Source organism: Salvelinus namaycush, chromosome 32, assembly GCF_016432855.1.
Source record: "Salvelinus namaycush isolate Seneca chromosome 32, SaNama_1.0, whole genome shotgun sequence".
Lineage (NCBI taxonomy): Eukaryota > Metazoa > Chordata > Actinopteri > Salmoniformes > Salmonidae > Salvelinus > Salvelinus namaycush.
Window position 1 is genome coordinate 8298693 of NC_052338.1, and position 15718 is coordinate 8314410.

The window sequence follows — 15718 nt, forward strand, 5'->3', positions numbered from 1 at the left end:
ATAAATTATACAAATTGTTTTTGTTTGCAAAAAAAGTGGGGAAATGATATTATTTTATACTAATACAATTGCTCAGAGAGAAAAAAATGAAGAAAAGATAAGGATCAAAATGATTCACACCTTTTTAATACTCTAGCACCCTCCCCTTGCAAGGATAAGTACACTGAGCCTTCAAACAACAGGTAGCCATTGCAAAATTGAGATTTCGTGGTCAATTAACCATTTCTTTGTGGATTTTGATTTGTGTTTGGGGTTATTGTCTTGCTGGAAGATCCACTTTTGGCCAACTGTCAGCCTCCTGGTAGAGGCAACCAGGTTTTTGTTTAAAATGGCGGGTTGGTACTTGGTAAAGGTCATGATGCCGTCGTTGACCTTAAAAAGGGCCCCAGGATCAGTGGAAGCAAAATAGCCCCATAATATCAAAGATCCACCACCATATTTTAACATTGGCATGGGGTACTTTTATACATTTTCTTCTGCTTTTCAAAACCAAACCCACCACTGGTGTATGTGGCCAAAGAGCTCTATTTCCATGTCATTTGACCAAAGCACCCGGTTCCAATCCAAGTGCCAATGCTGTTTATAAAACTCCAGGCAGTGCTATGATCAGATGACATGAAAAGAGATCTCTTTGGTCACGCACACCAGTGGTGGGTTCGGCGTTGAAATACAGAAGAATATGCAGAAATGTACCTCATGCGGTAAAATATGGTGGTGGATCTTTGACATTATGGGGCTATTTTGCCACAAGTGGATCTTCCAGCAAGACAATAACTCCCAAGCACTAATCAAAATCCACAAAGAAAAGTTTCATTGGCCACAAAAATCAACATTTTGCAACGGCCTTCTCATTCTCCAGACTTGAACCCCATTGTCGTTTGAATTGAAGCGGGAAGTCCATAAGAGCAGACAAAGGATCTGGAAATATTCTGCATGGAGGTATGGTCTAACGTCCCTCCCAATGTGTTCTCCAATCTCATAAAACATTTGAGAAAAAGGCCCAGTGCCCTTATCTTCGCAAGGGGAGGGTGCTAGAGAATTGTACATAAGATGTTATGAAACAAAGGAGGGAACAATATCTCATCATATTAAACAAATGTTGAAGTTAATAACCCTAATGACAAGGGTGATAATTATGATGATCATGACAATGAGGATTCAATGAGCAAAATGTGAAATCAACAAAGGAAATTGATTAGGAAAATAAACCACAAAATAAGTTGTAAAGTTACTAATTCGAGGTGACTGCTAAATCCACAACAAGGCTTTGTACTATAAATAGGTTGAAACTGTACAGCCACTAGAGAGGTAGGCAAAGATATGTGGGAGGACTGACACCACTAAGATATCTATATCAAATCATGCTCATTTGGTATGACATAACCCAATGCTCAAATCATATAAAATACAAAAATAAGTGTTGAAAACTTTAAAAAAACATATTACGATGAACTCATACATGTTTTTGGCATTGTTGAGTGTGGGTGATGTGCTGATCCTGGACAGATCAGAATCATAAGTCTTTTAAGTAAAGCTTTTCTCTCCGTTTTTTTTGGTTTCAGTTTTTGGTATTTCGGTTTTGGAGATTTTGGCATGTTTGTCATTTTTATCTTTGTGTGTTTTTCCCTTCTAGGTATTTTTACATTTGGTTTTCTTTCCATCCTTCCGCTGAAGCTTGTTGAAAGTCTTTCCTTCCTTTCCTGTCCTTGCCACCCATCTCTCACACAAAGTCTTAGTTCAGTTGTCATCCCTGCCCTCTTTTTCAGACGTTTTTTTTCAGCTCGTTTGTTCTTTTCAGAGAAAGGAGTAAATGTACATTAGCATTCACTGCCGACAAAACGTTCCACAATGCCACCTCTCCAACTGTATAGATAGATCATTTTTTTGGTTTAAATCTCCCCGTTCTCCTGTTCTCTCCTCCTCTCCATTCTTCCTCGCTCTCTTCTTCCTCTTTCAATCTGTGTATTTTTTGGCTTCGAAAGACTCCGGGAGAGAGAGCGAAGGCGACAAATGGAGGGAGAGAGAGATGGCTTTGGTTGAAAGGCGAGGTGTTTCTGTAAAGCTCCACTAAAACTCCTCCTCCTCCTCCTCCTCCTCTTCCTCCTGATAGGATCCTTTGGGTTGTGTCGTCGTCACTCGGCCATGGCCCCGCCAAGCGGCGGCGGTGAGGCTTCGCTGAACGAGCAGAAGGAGGCAGGGCTGGAGCAGGGAGAGGCGGAGCAGGAGTCGACGTCCATGCCGCTGGCGCGGGGGGGCGGAGAGTCGCCCCTGGGACCGCCGACCAATCCCACGCAGGCTTGGTGGGACGCCATAGGCAGGAGGGTGTGGCGGTTGAGGAATAGGGAGGGGCGAACCCCAGCCCCGCCCAGGATCATCTGACCTCCGGCCTCAAGACTGGAAATGGGCAGCTGCCCACCACTGGCAGCCAGAGCTGAAGCATGATAGAGTTACAGGGGACGGGGTGAGAGAGGCAGGTGGAAGGATTGGAAGGGAAAAGAAAGGTAGAGGAGAAAGAATATAAGTTAATACACCTACCAGAGATACGTGGGCATCGATTTGGTACATGGGCATCGATTTGGGTGACACTGTAACTGATGAGATGGTGAGATGAAGGATGGCGATGACGAAGGTGAGATATTGCAACAGATGAGAGAAAGTAGTGTGACTAAAGCAGGGAGAGCTTAGTCAGTCAGAGCTTGCAGGAAAGCTAACTCATGCTTGGCACACGCACAGACACACACGACACTCACATTATCTACTTGGTGGCGATATGGATGGGATGGAGTGAAGACATGCAATTTCAATTGATTTGAAATCCCATGTTGAAATGATAGCAAACTGAGGCACATCTTCCTTTCTGCCTTGAGATCTGCACGGTTAACTCAACATTTTCTCCTCTTGTCATCAGAGCATGATGTATGTGAGAGTCAGAGTTGCGCGCGCTTATTACAAATCAGAATACTAATCCATCATCTGGATAGACACTGATTTTGTCAGACTAACACACCTTGCATTGTGGCCAGGGGATTGCTGCTGACGAGAGCCTGGTTCATCCCTGTGCTTACTCCCATCATTGTGTTCCTGGAATATGTATGGATCCATATTCATCCATGTGCACATACACACACATTAAAATACACACACATTCAAACACACACACATGCAGAGATAGAGAAAGGACCAAGAGGGTTAATCGAGAAAGCACCAAGAGGGTTAAGTGAAAGCTCATTAATCAAACGCCCTCATTTATGTCTGATATGGAAGCACAACATGTTTTGATTGAATGCATTGGCTTGGTTCTGAGTTTGGGTTGACTAGCACGTCTATGCCTGCAGACAAACACTACCGTTCAAAAGTTTGGGGTCAATTAGAAATTGTACAAGATCTTCAGTTTCTTGGCAATTTCTCGCATGGAATAGCCTTCATTTCTCAGAACAAGAATAGACTGACGAGTTTCAGAAGAAAGTTTCTGGCCATTTTGAGCCTGTAACAATGCTGATGCCACAGATACTCAACTAGTCTGAAGAAGGCCAGTTTTATTGCTTCTTTAATCAGGACAACAGTTTTTAGCTGTGCTAACATAATTGTAAAAGGGTTTTCTAATGATCAATTAGCCTTTTAAAATGATAAACTTGGATTAGCTAACACAACGTGCCATTGGAACACAGGAGTGATGGTTGCTGATAATGGGCCTCTGTACGCCTAGGTAGATATTCCATAAAAAATCTGCCGTTTCCAGCTACTGTATTTCTGATCAATTTGATGTTATTTTAATTGACAAAAAAATGTGATTTTCTTTGAAAAACAAGGACATTTCTAAGTGACCCCAAACTTTTGAACGGTAGTGTATGTGCATGTTTCTTCATATGTGTGAGAACTTGCAGATTTGCTGCAAAACAGGTGGGGTAGCTTGACATACCACATGTAGTCCCATACCATGAATTCCCAGCAAGTCAGTAAATATCACCAATTCCAGTTTATTGTTCGTGTTCACAGTTTAGCAGATGTTATAGCAGATGTTATAGCAGATGTTATAGCAGATGTTATAGCAGATGTTATAGCAGATGTTATAGCAGATGCAGCGAAATGCTTGTAAGTCTCAGAATGTCAGTTACGCTAGGTACTGTAGCTTGTCATTGCGAGCATTCTGCTATTTATTTCATCTCCTCAACCTGAATCTAACTAGGTAGGTCCATTGGGAAATCATTCTAATTTGAAATCACAACCTGGCAAAGTGGTGAAACACAGAAAAGGTGTGTTGAGCATTCAGTGTTCGGAGTCAGTGTTAGATTGTGCACATGTGCAGTAGTCGTTGACTGTGCAAGGGGCAGAGAGAGAATAGAGGAGATCACAGAGTTTGAGTTATATAATCAGGGGACACTAACCCAGCATCTACTATCAAAGTGTATTTGTTTAGTATGAGGGATTGTTCAGTGAGAGAGAGAGAGAGAGAGAGAGAGAGAGAGAGAGAGAGAGAGAGAGAGAGAGAGAGAGAGAGAGAGAGAGAGAGAGAGAGAGAGAGAGAGAGAGAGAGAGAGAGAGAGAGAGAGAGAGAGAGAGAGAGAGAGAGAGAGAGAGAGAGAGAGAGAGAGAGAGAGAGAGAGAGAGAGAGAGAGAGAGACTCACCCAGCGTTCAGGCTGTGGGCACTGGCGTTGCTGGCTGTGCTGTGTTGAGGCGGAGTCACAGTTGCGGAGCTCATAGTTGCAGAGCCACTGGGGGTCAGAGGGCAGGTTGCCGAGGGCGATGGACTGGTCACTGAGAAAGAGAGAGAGAACCATCAGTAATATGAATGGTATACAGTACATTTGTTTACATTGATTACAGGAGGTTGGTGGCAGCTTAATTGGGGAGAACGGTCTTGTGGTAATGACTGGAGCGGAATCAGTGGAATGGTATCAAATACATCAAACACATGATTTCCATTATTATGAGCTGTTCTTCCCTCAGCAGCCTACTGTGACATTGATAGGTTGTCCCAATGCCCATGGTACTGGGTTTGAGAACCATCTGAACTCGTCTCTGTCTTAGTCCACGAAAGGGAAGTTAGACCTCTGGCACTTGTGGCCTAGCTTCACAAAAACACAAATGTATCCAAAAATCAATTTCCTCACCTGTTGTGCTGAGGCTGGTGGCAGCCTGGTGCAGCCCCTGACTAGACATCTGGAGAGAGAGAGAGAGAAAGAAAGATAGAGAAAGAGAGAGAGAGAAAGTGAGAGAGAGAGAGGTGGATAGGTTGTGAGCAGGAGAGAGACAGAAACACGCTCTCGTGGTGTAACTGTGGTGACGTGTGGGTTGGTGTGTAACGTATCACACCTCGTACAACACTGTAGTAATTTGCACGGCGCTGAGAGTGGAGCAGTGCTGGATGGGTTAGGCCACAGGGTCATACGTGAGGTCATGCAGAGGGAGGGGGCATGTCCATAGATACAGAGAGTCAGAGATCTGTTCCTCTCATGATGACAGACTTGTATTTAGACAGAGTTTGTTTCCAAACTAAGGAACAGGGAGGCAAAGGACCAAAGGCCTGCCAATGACAGGCATGGTGAGGGTTGGTGGGGAGGGGGGGGATGGGGTGAGGTGAGTGCGGGGTCATACCATGTGTGGGCTGTAGCAGGGGGGTTTGTGCGTCACAAGGGGGGACTGGCTGGGCAGGGGAGGGGTGGCACTGCAGGGGTTGATGCGTTTCTCTTTCTGGCGCCGGTTGCAGAACCAGACCCGGATCACCTCCTTCTCCATGTTGAGCTGCTTTCCCATCAGGAGGATCTCCTCTGAGTTAGGCTTCTGGTTCTGAAGGGAACACGGTCAGAAATCATGATCAGACATGTTGTCACAGGCCACAAACATTTTATAACGCATAAATCGGACATGTTGTCAATGTTACTTTCAATAGTGGTATTTAGATAATGAAATGTTCATAAAAAAAGGAAATAAACTTCATCAAACTGTTGTGGACAGAATCGTTGGTTTATGTACTCTACTGCGAGTGCAGTGTCGAGAGTTAATGTGATTTGAGTGTGTTCCCCAGTGGTCTGGTGTGGTCTGGTGTGGGACCTCTCTCTTTCTCACCGAGATGAAGTTGCGCTCTAAGGCCACGCGGACGTTGGTCTCAATGCTGGTGCGTTTCTTCCTGCGGCGCCCCGTCATGCCCTCAAACCCCATCATGGGGGAGGAGAGAGAGCTGGGGCTGGGAAGCATGTTGTCTATCGCCATGGTCTCTGCGTCGTTTAGCCACTTCTCAAGCAGAGGCTTGAGCTTGCACATGTTCTTGAAGCTCAGGTTGAGGGCCTCGAAGCGAGAGATGGTGGTCTGGCTGAAGTCGTTCCCATACAGTTTCCCCATTGCCATGCCAACGTCACCCTGGGGGGGAGAGATCATTTGGGTTAAACATTCATCTTCATTCAGGCGTCTAGCGCCTCCTGACCCCCGTCACTGCAAACACACACACTCCGACCCATGTGAAGCCTAGCTTGATCAAATTGCTCACGCTCCTCTTGACCTCTATCACATTTCACGCACACACACACACACACACACACACACACACACACACACACACACACACACACACACACACACACACACACACACACACACACACACACACACACACACACACGTACCTGTGTGAAGCCCAGTTTGATGCGTCTCTGTTTGAAGGTGCGGGCGAACTGCTCCAGCTCCTCCAGGTCACTTGGCTCCTCGCCGTGCGGGCCAGAGGTCACCGAGGTCATGGGGGCGGCCGAGGCCCCGGAGGTCACGCCGCCGTCCCCGCTCTTGTCCCTCTGTAACGACGTGAGGCCGTCACCGTGACGACGCTACAGTGCGTGAGACATAAACCTATATCATTGCTGTGGAATGGCGAAGGGTGGCTGGCACACCGGCGTTAGCTATTGAAGGCTGATGAAAGATCTATGGCGAGGTTGTGAAGATTCATTGTCTTGTCTTAATCTATTTACTTACAAGTATGTAGTACAGTATGTTATAAAGTGTAGTCTCAACACACACACACACACATTCGAGGTGGTTTTCAATAATACTATACCTGTGCTTGCAGTCCCAGCCTGGGTGGAGTAGTTAGAAGACTCCCCTGGCTTTGCTGATGCTGAGGTAGCGAAATTAAATTTGGTGTCGAGAGCAAACCTGAGGAACACAACGGACAAGCAGTTAACACTATTAGTATTGTAATTATATGAACACTAATTTATTGTATTTTAACTGTATTCTAACACTTTATTCTAACTCATTTTAGAACTAAGCAGTTAGATCATAGTGCCAAGCTATACATTATGTTTTGTGCGAAGAGTAAGTCACAGTGTTGATGATGGTGGTTCCCACTTACTTAGTAGGTCCCACTTACCCTGCTGCCCCTGTTGTCCCTGGGCCTGAGGCAGGAGGAACTGAGGAGACTGCAGGTGATGGCCGGGCATCAGGACTAACTGCTGCAGCTGCAACAGTTGCTGGATATCCTACAGGAGGGAGGGAGGGAGGGAGGGAGAGCAAGAGAGAGAGAGAGAGCAAGAGAGAGAGAGAGCAAGAGAGAGAGAGAGCAAAAGAGAGAGAGAGAGAGAGAGAGAGAGAGAGAGAGAGAGAGAGAGAGAGAGAGAGAGAGAGAGAGAGAGAGAGAGAGAGAGAGAGAGAGAGAGAGAGAGAGAGAGAGAGAGAGAGAGAGAGAGAGAGAGAGAGAGAGAGAGAGAGAGAGAGAGAGAGAGAGAGAGAGAGAGAGAGAGAGAGAGAGAATCAACAAGTCATGTATGATTTCTGAAAAGAGCAACATACACACACACCCTTGGAGGAAATATAATGCAAAGAAATGAGCAAAGCCCCAGCCTTTAAAGTAACATCACCCAAGAGTATATGGAGAAACACTTCTGACATAGACGAGTGTTGGTTAGTGTGTTAAATTGGCTTAAAGCTGGTCATATCTGATCCGTGACTGGCCGCTCCTACCTGGGCGGTGAGCTGGATAGGCTGAGAGAGCGTGAGCTGGGGCTGGGCATGCTCTTGTTTGGTCAGCTGCTGCTGCTGTTGTTGCTGCTGCTGATTGGCTTGGGCTGCTGCGTGGGCGGCATGAGCAGCGTGAGCCGCGTTGGACTGCTGCACGGCAGCGGCCAGGAGCTGAGCCTGGGCCTGCTGAAGCAACAGCTGCTGCTGCGCAGGCAAGAGGGCAGCCAGCTGAGGAACAGGAGGAAGAGGAGGAGGGGAGGAAAGGGTAGGGTTTGCCCAAAGAGAGGAGGGGGGAAAAGCAAAAGAGGTAGAGAATAGTGTCACTCAGCGTTTGAGCAAGCAGTAAGAGGCAGAGGTGGGATCAATTCCATTTTAATTCAGTCAATTCAGGAATGAGGAAAATCTGAATCGACAGAATTGAGTTGAAATGGAATTCGCCCCAACCTTGGTAAGACGCAAGCAAGAGCAAAGCAGAAGAAGCCTACCCTAACCGCCTACACACTACACTCTTAGAAAAAAAGGTGCTATCTAGAACCTTAAATGGTTCGCCTGTCCCCATAGGAGAACCCTTGGAAGAACCCTTTTTGGTTCCATGTAGAACCCTTTTGGGTTCCATGTAGAAGCCTTTCTACAGTGGGTTCTACATGGAACCAAAAAGGGTTCTGTCTGGAACCAAAAAGGGTTCTGTCTGGAACCAAAAAGGGTTCTATCTGGAACCAAAAAGGGTTCTGTCTGGAACCAAAAAGGGTTCTCCTATGGGGATAGCCGAAAAACCTTTTGGAAAAAAAAATCTAAGTGTATACATTCAGTTAGTGTGTCTGTGCCAATGCTTACCCCTGCCAGCTGACTCCCTGCCAACATGAGTTGTGTGTGAGGGTGAGGTGTCTGCTGCTGGGAAGGAGGCGGCACATGGGTGGAGGTCATCTCAGGGCCAGCCTCACTTTTACTCTGCAGGGGGAATAATATCAAAACATTGAATAGGGTGAAAACTCTAAAGGCAAATACATGCAAAAATAATAATCGTGAAGATATGTTTTTTTGGCATCTGGTACACAGGCCTCAGTCTAGTTGCCAAAATGGGTCCCTTAAATGGACAGAAATATGGTGCAAATGACCTGATTAGAGCAAAATCATATTTTTTGCCTAAAACTAAGGATTTGGGTGGTTTCATGAGATAAAACATGTATTAGTATCAGAGGATCATCTATATACTGTATCATTTGAGCCAACATTCAAGAAAAAATGTGACAAAAACAATTAGCAACTTCCACAATTTTTTACTGAATTACATACAGTTGAAGTCGGAAGTTTACATACACTTAGGTTGGAGTCATTAAAACTCCTTTTTCAACCACTCCAAAAAATGTCTTGTTAACAAACTATAGTTTTGGCAAGTTGGTTAGGACATCTACTTTGTGCATGACACAAGTAATTTTTCCAAAAATTGTTTACAGACAGATTATTTAATTTATAATTCACTGTATCACAATTCCAGTGGGTCAGAAGTTTACATACACTAAGTTGACTGTGCCTTTAAACAACTTGGAAAATTACAGAAAATTATGTCATGGCTTTAGAAGCTTCTGATAGGCTAATTGACATAATTTGAGTCAATTGGAGGTGTACCTGTGGATGTATTTCAAGGCCTACCTTCAAACTCGGTGCCACTCTGCTTGACATCATGGGAAAATCAAAAGAAATCAGCCAAGACCTCAGAAAAAAAATTGTAGACCTACACAAGTCTGGTTCATCCTTGGGAGCAATTTCCAAACGCCTGAAGGTACCACGTTCATCTGTACAAACAATAGTACGCAAGTATAAACACCATGGGACCACGCAGTCGTCATACCACTCAGGAATGAGACGCGTTCTGTCTCCTAGAGATGAACGTACTTTGGTGCGAAAAGTGCAAATCAATCCCAGAACAACAGCAAATGACCTTATGAAGATGCTGGAGGAAACAGGTACAAAAGTATCTATATCCACAGTAAAACGAGTCCTATATCGACATAACCTGAAAGGCCGCTCAGCAAGGAAGAAGCCACTGCTCCAAAACCGCCATAAAAAAGCCAGACAACGGTTTGCATCTGCACATGGGGACAAATATCGTACTTTTTGGAGAAATGTTCTCTAGTCTGATGAAACAAAAATAGAACTGTTTGGCCATAATGACCATCATTATGTTTGAAGGAAAAAGGGGGATGCTTGCAAGCCGAAGAACACCATCCCAACCGTGAAGCACGGGGGTGGCAGCATCATGTTGTGGGGGTGCTTTGCTGCAGGAGGGACTGGTGCACTTCACAAAATAGATGGCATCATGAGGGGGGAAACTGATGTGGATATATTGAAGCAACATCTCAAGACATCAGTCAGGAAGTTAAAGCTTGGTCGCAAATGGGTCTTCCGAATGGACAATGACCACAAGCAGACTTCCAAAGTTGTGGCACAATGGCATAAGGACAACAAAGTCAAGGTATTGGAGTGGCCATCACAAAGCCCTGACCTCAATCCTATAGAAAATATGTGGGCAGAACTGAAAAAGCGTGTGTGAGCAAGGAGGCCTACAAACCTGACTCAGTTACACCAGCTCTGTCAGGAGGAATGGGACAAAATTCACCCAACTTATTGTGGGAAGCTTGTGGAAGGCTACCTGAAACATTTGACCCAAGTTAAACAATTTAAAGGCAATGCTACCAAATACTAATTGAGTGTATGTAAACTTCTGACCCACAGGGAATGTGACAAAATAAATAAAAGCTGAATAAATCATTCTCTCTACTATTATTCTGACATTTCACATTCTTAAAATAAAGTGGTGATCCTAACTGACCTAAGACAAGGGAATCTTTTCCAGGTATTAAATGTCAGGAATTGTGAAAAACTGAGTTTAAATGTATTTGGCTGAGGTGTATGTAAACTTCCGACTTCAACTGTACATAACTGATTTTCTATGCATACTGTGTCACCAGTCACACAATACTATACAACTGAATCAAGAGTACTTTTGAATGAAGAAGTTGAAGTAAAAAATGTAATCTGCAATAAATAAAATATGTCAACAGATTTTTTTCAAGTCTCTTGCTCTTGTCAGTAAACGAGTCTTAACCCGTTTAACTGTAGATAAATGAATATGATCTCCATTTTAGGCCCTAATGGGGCCCCACAACATATAGTAAGAAATATATTACCATGCATAACATGTTGAGCTCTGTTGTGTAAATAATTTCAGAATATTCCAAGTTGGCTGATGATTACTGACCTGAGGAAGCTCCTATCCATCCATCCATCTACCCATAACTCTCTTTTTTCTCCAACTCCCTTCATTTCGATATATTAATGTCTACAGTCTCTCTTCTGCAGCATGTCTTTATAAAGTGAGTTGTGCTCGTTCTTACGCTCTAGTTCTCAGGAGTTGATGGGCATGTCAGCATTCGTAATGGCCCAAACATCCTCATTTGCATATTGGCCTATGTCTATGCGGCATCTGAGGTATGTCTGTGGGGTCTAAATAGATAAGCCACTCACATACACAAGCACACACACTGTCTCTCGCTCTCTCTCACACATGTGAGTGCACTAATTCCCTCACCTTGGTGTTGCTCAAGGAAGGAGAAAGACTGAAGGGACTCGTTTTCATTGGCTGAACCTGCGAGGAGACGAACGGCAACAAAATCTCTAAACAGACACAGATCTTTAAATCTACTCATGTGCAAAGCCATTAACACAGTTGCCATTCCAGGTTAATAGAACTCATCAATTTAATCCACGTGTCTCCTAATAATTTTCATTTTTTAAAACCTATCCAAAAAAAGTACCATGGTAGGACCTTAGAGATAGGACAACTTGGGGAATTGAGGTGGTCCTGAACACTGAAATATCTGTAACACTTCCAAATTCACTTAAAAACAGCATCAAACCTTTTATAGAAAATAATTTTGCCAGATACTGTAAATATCGGATATGTTTTTAGCCAATCTAAGCAGCACTTATGTTTCTCTGTAGGCTACAGAGGTTTTTTTGCATTCAATAGGCCTACATGTCCCGGATTTAATATTGCCCTTTCGATGACCGGTTGGTGCCGAACTCTGACCTTTGTATCTTTTAGGTTCTACTGTATACACTTATTCAAATAATCGTATTACAACCTTAGAGCAAACAACAAGAATACATCAAAAACAAATAACAGTAAATAAACAACAACAAACATCCTTTTACGTTCAATGAAATTAAATTGAGATGACAAACCTGATCATTTGCATCGGGACTGTTCCTCTCGGAGTCTGGTAAGATAAAAAGAGAGACAGGGGTGAGAAAAGAGAGAGAGAGACAGGGGTGAGAAAAGAGAGAGAGAGAGACAGGGGTGAGAAAAGAGAGAGACAGAGAGACAGGGGTGAGAAAAGAGAGAGACAGAGAGACAGGGGTGAGAAAAGAGAGAGAGAGACAGGGGTGAGAAAAGAGAGAGACAGAGAGATAGGGGTGAGAAAAGAGAGAGACAGAGAGACAGGGGTGAGAAAAGAGAGAGACAGAGAGACAGGGGTGAGAAAAGAGCGAGACAGAGAGACAGGGGTGAGAAAAGAGAGAGAAGAGAGACAGGGGTGAGAAAAGAGAGAGACAGAGAGACAGGGGTGAGAAAAGAGAGAGACAGAGAGACAGGGTGAGAAAAGAGAGAGACAGAGAGACAGGGGTGAGAAAAGAGAGAGACAGAGAGACAGGGGTGAGAAAAGAGAGAGAAGGGAGACAGGGGTGAGAAAAGAGAGAGACAGAGAGACAGGGGTGAGAAAAGAGAGAGAAGAGAGACAGGGGTGAGAAAAGAGAGAGAGATACAGGGGTGAGAAAAGAGAGAGACAGAGAGACAGGGGTGAGAAAAGAGAGAGACAGAGAGACAGGGGTGAGAAAAGAGAGAGACAGAGAGACAGGGGTGAGAAAAGAGAGAGACAGAGGGACAGGGGTGAGAAAAGAGAGAGAAGAGAACATGAAAAGTGCAAGATTGAATTCTAATAACCCCGTAATGATCTACTGCAAATGCCTCAGGCTGTAGTTTGAAATAGGTTACTTCAAATGTCAATTACTAGCATTCCGCATCCTAGCTGTCAGCTAAATCTACTTAGAAACATAGGTGTGCCACGATATGACTCTGAGCAGTGACCTATATGGAGGTATAGTGTCACGTGCATAAGTCATACAAACAGGCTGACTAAAACATTCGCATTTTCTGTTCGGAAAATGTGAGAAACGTGATCAAAGTAGAAGATTGTTATTGTGGGTGTTTTCTGTCATAGGGCGGCAGGTACCCTATAGCGGTTAAGAGCATTAGGCCAGTAACCGAAAGGTCGCTGGTTCGAATCTCCGAGCTGACTAGGTGAAAAATCTGTTGATGTGCCGTTGAGCAAGGCACCTTACTTGCTGCTCTAAGTCGCTCTGGATAAGAGCATCTGCTAAATTACTTAAATATAAACACATCCAAAAACAATACACCAGATTAGCCCACTCTTACCAATCAATACGAGAACACAGACAGATGTAAGTACAAACAACATACCTTGATTCAAACATTCATATAAAATGTTGATAAATGATATCAAAGCAAAATATAATGCAGTCTCAAAATGGTTACCTGTGCTCTCCTCTGGAAAGTCTGCCCCAGGCTTCTCATCCTCTGCTAGTTTTGACATCCTGATATCTGCAGGGGAGAGAGGGAGGCAGGTTAAATATAACATGTTTCCAACTGACAAACATCCCCAGCCCAGCGTATATGGAGGGATGAAGATGAGAGATTCACTGGGAGAAAGTCTCCCTCACCCGTTTTCCCCCCTTTCCCTCCCTCCATCCATCTCCTCTTCTCCTTGGCTCACACAGTGGCTTCCCGACTCATGAGTGTCACAGGGCCATGTTCAGTCTTACGCAGTAACATGCTATGCACCCAAGACTCGAGAGCGAGAGAGAGGCCAAAAACAACATTTCCATCCGACTGGATTAATGAACACAAATGAAATGGTTAGGAGACCTGGCACGAGGCTAGGTGGCACAGACAAGTCTATTCAAATCTCCCCACCATAAATCCAACTAATCTGTTTGTAATAAAATCAGCGTTGGTAACGGAATGTGATTTTCTGGAAGGTAAATTGCAGCATGAATAACAGTCATATGTTTTTACAGAACCGGACAAACAAACGATTTCATGTCAAACATAAATGTGAAAGTGGTATTCAAGATTTCCAAATACATTACACATAATAAATGCACAATACAAATTATAATAATACTTGTTTCACATAATTGGAGATAGGAAAACTTGAACTAATTTCATATAGAATAGGTCTACATATGTGGGAATGTCTGTCAAAAAACTCGATCATTTAATTGTATGTCTAGGCAAATGATTACAACAGGTCATTTTTGTAGAACAGATAAGATGCTCAAATTGAAGTTAATTTATTTCGACATACACGCTTTTAACAGAAATGTAGTATGCTCCAAAATTAGCCTTATACCTTTAAATAGATTTTAATTTGTTTTAATCAAAACTATTCTTCAAAATTTGTCTTGAATAGATGAAAAAACAAAGGTTAAGTTTGACCTACAATGAATGACACAACACGTTTTCATGAATATTTGAATAATTATGTATGATGGAACGCATGCAATTTAACAAGCTAATAGGCTATGCTTTTTGCATGCATGTCTTCTAAGATTTAGTAATAGTCTATCTACACTTGTTTTAATTGCAGAATAGGCCTACCTATGTTATAACAGCTGCAGTAATTATGTTTCAAATAATCATTTATTTTAGGCCTTCTGAACCTGAAATGAACCTAGGTAGTGTCATGGAAAACAACTCCGACATTTTCCATTCGATGTTTTTACCTCTAATCTAAATATCTACATTTGAATAGACAAACGTTTAGCCTAGCTATTACGAAAGCATAAAAACTTTTAACAACAATGATACAATTGAAGAGTTAACTGGGTTATCGACATTCATGAGAAAATCCAAGTATTTATCGGAAGCTTTGGTATGGTAATGTCCTTCCTAACATGTATATTTGCGCGGCTTATTTTGCATACCTGCAGATGTCCTCAAGCCCGTTGATTAATTTCTTGCCATTTATTGGGCCAAACAAGGAGCCTAAATAGTTTTCACAAGACTAAAGTGAACGCACTGTTTCATTACATTTTCGGGACCAAAAAAAGCCTACTTAAAGAGGAGGTCAAATAGAGTGTCTACAGTATTAAGTTTCTATGCATATAAGCGAAACTTTGAGTATCATCCACCCACCCGTTCATTCTGTGTAGGCCTACCATTTCTAGGAGCTTTTTTTGGATGCCTACATTCTTCCACTCTCAACACTAACACCATGGTGAGTCACAGGTTTAGCATTGTTACAATTCCAATGGCTCTAATTACAATTATAATATACCTATAATTATATGAAGCAAAAGTTGAGTGTGCTGCTCTGAGTAAAACCAATCAAACTGCAAAAGAATTCCAGTAGCCTAGCCTGAAATTGATCTCTCTGATTCCTCCCCATGTTTAAGTGGAAACAATTTATGGCAATTATGGCAGTTGGGCAAATTGAGCCTACTCTGAGATTTTTTTTTACTGATAACAACCAAAATAAAATACAAATCAGTAGACCTACTTATCTTTCTGATTCCTCCCCTATCTGTAGGTGAAAAGCAGACAATAGGCATACTACTGTATATGGCTGCGTGTTAATAGCTCATTTACATTTTCGAGAATGTGACCAAAGCATAGTCCTGATTTCTGCTTTT

At 43.2% G+C, this 15718-nt stretch overlaps 1 protein-coding gene across 1 annotated transcript in view; it reads right to left on the reverse strand.

The window, feature by feature from the left end:
* Positions 1-2132: 2132 nt before the first annotated feature.
* LOC120026796 (POU domain, class 2, transcription factor 2) overlaps positions 2133-15718 on the reverse strand; it is a 42276-nt gene continuing 28690 nt past the window's right edge. The window contains exons 2-14 of the mRNA XM_038971513.1: positions 13560-13625; positions 12191-12225; positions 11535-11591; positions 8780-8893; positions 7359-7467; positions 7052-7141; positions 6622-6743; positions 6068-6358; positions 5597-5788; positions 5113-5161; positions 4627-4756; positions 3008-3081; positions 2133-2431 (exon numbers count right to left, since the gene is read on the reverse strand). Coding sequence (XP_038827441.1) covers positions 2133-2431; positions 3008-3081; positions 4627-4756; positions 5113-5161; positions 5597-5788; positions 6068-6358; positions 6622-6743; positions 7052-7141; positions 7359-7467; positions 8780-8893; positions 11535-11591; positions 12191-12225; positions 13560-13625 — 1628 coding nt within the window. The remainder of the gene's footprint in view (positions 2432-3007; positions 3082-4626; positions 4757-5112; positions 5162-5596; positions 5789-6067; positions 6359-6621; positions 6744-7051; positions 7142-7358; positions 7468-8779; positions 8894-11534; positions 11592-12190; positions 12226-13559; positions 13626-15718) is intronic.